Here is a 7,333-nt window from a genome sequence, read left to right as displayed (position 1 = left end):
AAATCAATTTTTATATATATATACCTATTTCCACAAATAACCTACCTATTTCCGTAAATAACCTTGACAGTAGGCGTAAGGATAGAGTTAAACCTAATCATTTGACATTACAACAAAAACATTACCGACCACAGAACCCTATAAAACAAATCATGTGTGTGAATGTTCAGAGTCGGTTGGTATTAGAGTACCATGGCTAACTCAAAAGTTGCATTACTTTCAACATTTTAATTCAGCAACAAGGACGTCTTCATCAGCAAACCCCGTGCTGAAGTTAATCTATCAATTAGCATCAGTAGAATTGATAAAAATTCAAGTTTGTATTTATTATATTCCACCAGCAGTTTAGCAGGTACAATACTAATGGGAGGTATCTGGAGGAACAATCCTCCAAGTGGCAATTAATTTGCAAGGGCAAGAAAATTTTTCAAGTTTCTGCTGCTAATTACAAGCAGAGTATATCTGAGATCTAGAGGTGAAACCATAAGCTCACATGAAGAAAAGACAATAAATTAAGCCGTGGATGATTTGAGATATGCGATGAGATCACTGCGCTCCTGAGGCTTCTTCAGACCAGGGAAAACCATCTTAGTTCCAGGAATGTACTGTATAAAGAGAAATCAGTTTGGTAACAATTATCAACAAAGTCCAATTTTAAGAAACCGTCTATTCTTAAGCAATAAATTCAAAAGGGCCAATAACAAATACTAAAGATAATATTCTAACGAAATACTAACCTAACCTTGGCGGCTTGAATCATTTATGGAAAGTTCACTGAGTTAAGCTACGAATTCCCAACCATTTGGCAGTATAGGATATATGAATTATCAACTAATTTTACATGGGTGTTTCTAGCTACAAACTCCAAAAAAAAAAAAAAGTTTTCCATGTGAAATTATATCATTTGTAAACTAATAATTATCTAGATTGCACCACATTATATTCACATTCTCCTAGACTTGCTAGTGGGCAAACACTATGTTCACTTTCTGATCAACCTATGTGGTGATTTGCCAAAGATGAGTCGCACAATGCAAAGAAATGTGTTAGTATAAAATATGCCCATCAGCTAAGATTTGATAATCATTAGTCTCAGTACCTAAAAATAAGTTGAGAGAATGCATCTGAAAAAGATTATGAAAATTGATCAAAAATATAAATCAACGAGCAGAAGTTTAGAGACACAAAGGGGTAGGTAAAGAGAGAAAAACCACCAATCTCACCCTATTTTTAATTTTATCAAGTACAATGAGATATTTGAATTCCAATCAGATCTATGGTTCTTCAATCACACTCAAACTCACACCCGAGACATCTGCCAGATTAAATGCAGTTCTTGCCAATCCCAACAGAACTCAACCAATAGATCATTAGATTAACCAAATGTGGCAACCATCCTAACCAATAAGAAAATATCAAAATGGTAAAAACCATAAACCCAAACTATTATGTATTAACTTCATTTGCTGTCATATATTAATTGATGCAAAACTTTATTGGATCATCAGATGGTGAAAGAAAGAATCATGGAAGTTGGACTTGTGAGAGGACCTCTGATGAAAGCACTCAAATTGATTGCCCTGGAAAAACTTTGTGAGAAATTTCATCATCGTCCAACCAAAGATATAAGGTTTCTCTAAGAATATCTAGTGGAAGGTATGCCTTGTATAAATTGTCAGAAATAATTATAGAAGTAGTGGGAAGACCGGAACAAGGAAAAATTAACAAGATGCAATGCAGCACTAAGAAAGAAAAGAAGTATATTAACATATTTACTGCACAGCTCAAATTTGTATAAAACTGGTGGATGTAATATTAAATGGCAGCAATGGCACGATGTGAATAATGTAAATCAAACAATGTTTGCTGGGTGGTGATCGCATAGCAAAAAGCTTATGATGGTTATTGCACTATGCAAATTTTAGCCACATGTAATCTATAAAATGGTTATTTTGTAATACAATGACAAAATGCATGAAGGAATATAAAACTATAAAAATCAAAATTGCATTATAGACTGAATAATCAAATAGACCTATCATTCTATGGTAGTTAGAGCCGCTAAACAGTCTCACATCAACTTGAACAATTGAACCAAGACAAACTACACTATATTTAGATTATGGCCCTAAAGTTATCTAGTTCCTATAGCATCTCTCTGCAAACATTTGATAATTGAGTTCATGAAAATTCCTAATGAATATCTAGACCCTAAAAAAAGAGTGTAAATAATATTATTATCTCACTGACTGAAAATGGTAAATCACTATGTAGCACCTGCCCTTCTTTGGTTCACATCAAAATAAACAATTTACATGATTGAACCTAAATTCCAATCCCCAACCTATAACAAGATCTTAGTTCCATATGAAGCATATCTATCCTAGCGAAGAACATCTCAAACGGCATAGTATCCATAGAGAAATGGCAACTCACTACGTGCAAGGTCATCAATCCATCATACAAGTATGCAGAGTAAATAATAATCTACATTCGATATTACAACGAGAATGCTTCAGATCAGTCAAAATACCGCAACTCAAGCTCCGGGCATTGACACACTAACCAAGATTCTCAAAACTAGTTCAGAGTGGAATATTTTAGGCTGATTATTATAGGAAAACAAAATATCTAAATTATATTGGAACTAATCAAACTACCAAATATGATGACAAGAGTTTATTCATCAAACCTTCTTAGGGTTCAGCAAGTAATCATACAAAGTTGACTCCTCCCAAATGACAGCCATATTCTTGTTGGCAGTAGAGTATGAGTAACCGGGAGTGGTACCAGATTGTCTCCCAAAAAGTCCATTCAAGTTTGGTCCTGCTCGGCAAAGACAATTTACATCAAAAAAATGTAAGTGGATCCAATCCAAATAAAATTTTGTGCGGTGCACCCCATGGGAAGAAAAAGGACGATATAATAATAAATACACTATTTTCTAGAGTAAATAAAAAACAAAAAATGTCTATGTTCAACATACAAAGGGCAATCATTGATACCCATAGCTCATAACACCGATTTTTTTTTTAAAAAAAAACAAATAACTCAAATCTATGTTTTATTTCGAGAAATCAATAGCCACCAATTCATGATTTACCAGAATGTGCTGTGAATCCAATGGGAACAAAAAGAACAATATAAAATCAACGCTTAGCTCTAACATTAGGAGCGAATCATTTCAGTATGAAACTAAACCCAAAAGATACCATCGCGAAAGGAATGGATTCATGATCACCAGGCCACCGAAGCATAAAAGATCTGATTAGATAATTGAATCAATGAATAGAAGAGAGGATATGACAATCAAGATCTTCAGCCCCAGCAAAATAATAAATAAATAAATAAGAGAGAATAATGGAAAGAAACCTTGCTTGTGGCCGGCTCCCTTCTCGACGGTGTGGCACTGCGAGCACTTGGTCTTGAAGATCTTCTCTCCAGACTTGGCATCACCTGGAGGAGCTTCGGTGAAAGAGGCCATGGATCGTATTCTTCTTTCGTAGAGGTAGATCTGAAGCTTCGGGTTAGGGTTTGTTGGCTTCAATCCGCCGCCGCAGAGACAGGAGAAGGGAGGTCTGGACAGTTAAATAAATAATTCTATCTTTTCGTACTTTGGCCCACTAATGTTTAAAATTAAAAAAAGACCCTGAAACCCTTTTCTTTTATGTCCCTAAAGATCCTATAATTAACTCGGTAATTTCACCGGGCCTTGGATCAGTTCAATCAATTTGATTTTTCTTAAACAAAATAAGATCGTTAAGAATAAAATTTAAAAATAAAATAAAAATTATCACATGATTCATTTCTAATAAATCTAAAATTATGCAAAATATTTTGTAAATTTTATATATATATATATATATCCAAGAAAGTCAGGTGCCTCACCATACAGTTCTGGAAGTCAATTTTAGAAATTAATATTTAATAGAATTAATAACATAGATGGATTTGAATCAATAGTGTTAAGTTCTGTCTGCGATTCCTAATTTAACTTCTAAAGAACACAATAGATTATTTAAGGAAAGGTTCGACACTTGTACAAAAATTTTTATACAATGGAACCGGTATGTTTTCCTAGGACTAACCAACAATTGGTATCAGAGCTAGAGTTTGCCTCTGTGTGTTTATAATTCAAATAGGTTATGCACATGTCATACATAATTTAGGCAGGATAATAGTAGGATGTGCTAACTCTTTGGTTGCAGGCACCAACTATTATGGCTTATAGATGTTGTGTGTGATTGGACCCTTGGACATGTCAAGAGCAATATTTTGTGTGTGCATGATTGTATGTAACTAATACAGCAGGAGCTTGTATTAGCCCTAGGATTTTAGAATTTTATTTTTGATCTAGATTACATGTACATTCCCTCGAGGAATATAGGATCGATATATGTAAAATTTTATTTTTGTCGCGGATCGGATACTTGCGAGGCGTGGTACTTTTGGAGCACCAGAGACACAGCGGAATAAGAAGCAAGATGAATGCGATAATTTGATCTGATAGCAGTAGCTAAAGATGGCAACATCTAAGGTTGGAGCACATGGAGGACAGTAACAGAAAAATGTCATAATAGTTGGAAAATAATTTCCATATTTATTGCTTTTATTTACTGTGATGTGTATGTATGCAAGTGATGTATGTTAGGATAATTTAAAATTCCTCACTTTAAATAACTAAGTGGGAGAGGGATTTATTTTAATAAATTCCACGGTCTCCATTACTGGTTTATAAGTGATGCAAACAAACTTGCGCGTTGGCTCTGAGTGCCTTCCTCCATATCGGATGAGTTTGTTTGCGGATCACTAGATCAAACTTCCATTTTGGATGACTATAGAAATTAATTAAGAGCGTGTGATCTTCCCCATCGGAAGGGGCACAATCTTATTAATGGACTTAGTGTCAAGTAATGGTATACACTTAGACACGTCTAATAGTATCCTCCCCATCGGAGTCACTGCTATTATTTGTGTGATCAAAGGAAAACCAACTATTAATTTTATTTGTCATAAAGTTAGTTTGGCAAGAATAAAATTAATGGGTAAAACCTCCTCTTACAAATGCTTGATTTTGTATACGCCCACACTATCGTGGCATGCAAAATTCACGGTGTTTTGAGGTGTTGGTTAATTTAAAATAGTATTGTTTAAGGAATCAATATTATTCTAAATTTAGAGTCTTGACCAAAGTTTATTTTTGTGATTCTTAGGATGACTTTCAACCCACTAGCCATTATACTGAAAGAGAACAAACTTACTGGTCCAAACTATATTGATTGGAAAAGAAACCTGAACATTGTTTTTACTGCTGAAAGCTATAAATTTGTACTGACTGAGGCTTGCCCTGATGCACCTGACGGCGACTCTACCCCAGAGGAGATTGAGTATCATAAGAAATGGGTAAAAACTAATGAGATGGCGCGGTGTTACATTTTGGCATCAATGTCAAATGTATTGCAACATCAGCATCAAGATTTACCAACAACTTATGATATAATGAACAATCTCAAAGAACTCTTTGGGCACCAGAGTCGGACTGTTAAGCAAGAGGTAATGAGAAAATTAATGACAGCCACCATGTCTGAGGGAACACCGTGAGGATCATATCCTCAAAATGATGGCCTATCTGAACGAAATACAAGTTCTTGGAGGAGAAATCAATGGGGAAACCCAGGTCGATATAATTCTCCAAACGCTACCCAGAAGTTTTGAGCAGTTTCGCCTGAACTATAACATGAACAAAAGAGAGTATACATTGGCGGAACTTCTGACAGAACTACAGGCAGCAAAAGGTATATTTCGTCAAAGTTCTTAGATTCAGTATGCTGAAAATGGTTCTACTTCTAAGCCGAAAGGCAAGAAGAAGAAGAAACAGGTCTTTTCAGCAAAGAGAGTGAATAAACCTCAGGGACAAAAAGCTGGAATGAAGAAGCCGAAGGGCAAGTGCTTCATCTGCAAGCAGTCAGGACATTGGAAGGCGGACTGTCCTCGTAGGAATCAGAACAATAAAGGTATATCTCATGCTCTAGTAGTTGAAACATGTTTAGCGGTGTTATCTACCAGCACCTGGTGTGTAGATACGGGAGCCACTGATTATGTCTGCAATTCTTTGCAGGGGTTCTAGGAAACCTGACGACTATTTGAAGGAGAGATTACCGTCTACATGGGGAATGCTACTAAGGTGGCAGCTGTTGCAGTGGGAGATGTCTACTTATCTTTTAATAGAAATAGAAAATTGGTTTTAAGAAATTGTCTTTATATACCCAATTTTGGAAAGAATTTAATTTCAGTTTCTAAACTATATTTGGATGGATATTCTGTTTCCTTTAATAACAATATGGTTATAAAGAGAAATAGGGTTATTATATGTTCTGGTGCATTGGTTGGCAATTTATATACTTTAAATCTAATTTCTCCCACAAAGCAACAAATGGAAATTAATAACACATCTTCTAATTCCAATAAGAGAAAAGAACCTTCGGAGATGAACCAAGCGTATCTTTGGCATCTAAGGCTTGGTCATATTAACTTAAGTAGGATTCAAAAGCTTATAGCTGATGGACTCTTGGGTTCATTAGAGTTGAAAAATTTTCCAACTTGTGAATCTTGCTTGGAAGGTAAAATGACCAAGAGGCCTTTTAAAGCCAAGGGGTATAGAGCCAAAGAAGCGTTAGAATTAGTTCATTTTGATTTGTGTGGTCCTATGTCTATCCAAGCTAGAGGTGGTTTTGAATATTTTGTCTCTTTTATAGACGATTATTCAAGATACGGATACATTTACCTGATGCGCCGCAAGTCTGAATGCTTTGATAAGTTCAAAGAGTACAAGGCTGATGTGGAGAAACGTTTAGGTAAAAGTATCAAGACACTACGGTCTGATCGTGGTGGCGAATACCTCTTAGGAGAGTTTAGGAATTACTTGTCAGAGGTCGGGATTCAATCCCAATTGTCTGCACCTGGTACACCCTAACAGAATGGTGTGGCAGAACGAAGGAATATGACTCTTATGGAGATTGTTAGATCGATGATGAGTTATTCAAAATTATCAAATTCGTTTTGGGGATACGCTCTGGAAACGACAGTGCACATTCTGAACTTAATACCTTCTAAATCAGTATCTTCTACTCCCACAGAATTGTGGAATGGGTGAAAGCCTAGTCTAAGACATATTCGGATTTGAGGTAGTCCAGCACATGTGCTGAAATCAGATGCTGATAAGTTAGAATCTCGTGCAGAAGTTCGTGTGTTTGTAGGTTATCCCAGAGGAACGAAAGGTGGTTTATTTTATAGTCCTAAAGACCAAAAGTTCATTGTTAGCACCAATGCCCAG

General features: G+C 35.7%; 1 protein-coding gene across 1 annotated transcript; it reads right to left on the bottom strand.

Annotated features, from left to right (window-relative positions):
- Positions 1-301: 301 nt before the first annotated feature.
- On the bottom strand, positions 302-3,583 carry LOC122010004 (cytochrome c-like). The gene is made up of 3 exons (XM_042566342.1): positions 3,373-3,583; positions 2,693-2,826; positions 302-605 (listed from the first exon to the last, which is right to left on the bottom strand). Exons 1-3 carry the CDS (start codon positions 3,482-3,484, stop codon positions 513-515), a joined length of 339 nt encoding a protein of 112 aa, XP_042422276.1. The 5' UTR covers positions 3,485-3,583; the 3' UTR covers positions 302-512.
- Between the last annotated feature and the right edge of the window lie 3,750 nt (positions 3,584-7,333).

This window comes from Zingiber officinale, chromosome 8A (assembly GCF_018446385.1).
Source record: "Zingiber officinale cultivar Zhangliang chromosome 8A, Zo_v1.1, whole genome shotgun sequence".
In the NCBI taxonomy this organism is placed as follows: Eukaryota; Viridiplantae; Streptophyta; class Magnoliopsida; order Zingiberales; family Zingiberaceae; genus Zingiber; species Zingiber officinale.
The sequence above is the reverse complement of the archived record's forward strand: the minus strand, read 5'-3'. Positions and strand labels throughout refer to the sequence as shown.

Excerpts from the sequence above, each read along its gene's own strand:
- LOC122010004 (XM_042566342.1), bottom strand. The coding sequence starts at position 3,484 with ATGGCCTCTTTCACCGAAGCTCCTCCAGGTGATGCCAAGTCTGGAGAG. Across the intron at positions 2,827-3,372 it reads GGGAGCCGGCCACAAGCAAG|GACCAAACTTGAATGGACTT; the intron begins GTTTCTTTCCAT and ends TTTGCCGAGCAG. Across the intron at positions 606-2,692 it reads ACTTGCTGAACCCTAAGAAG|TACATTCCTGGAACTAAGAT; the intron begins GTTTGATGAATA and ends CTCTTTATACAG.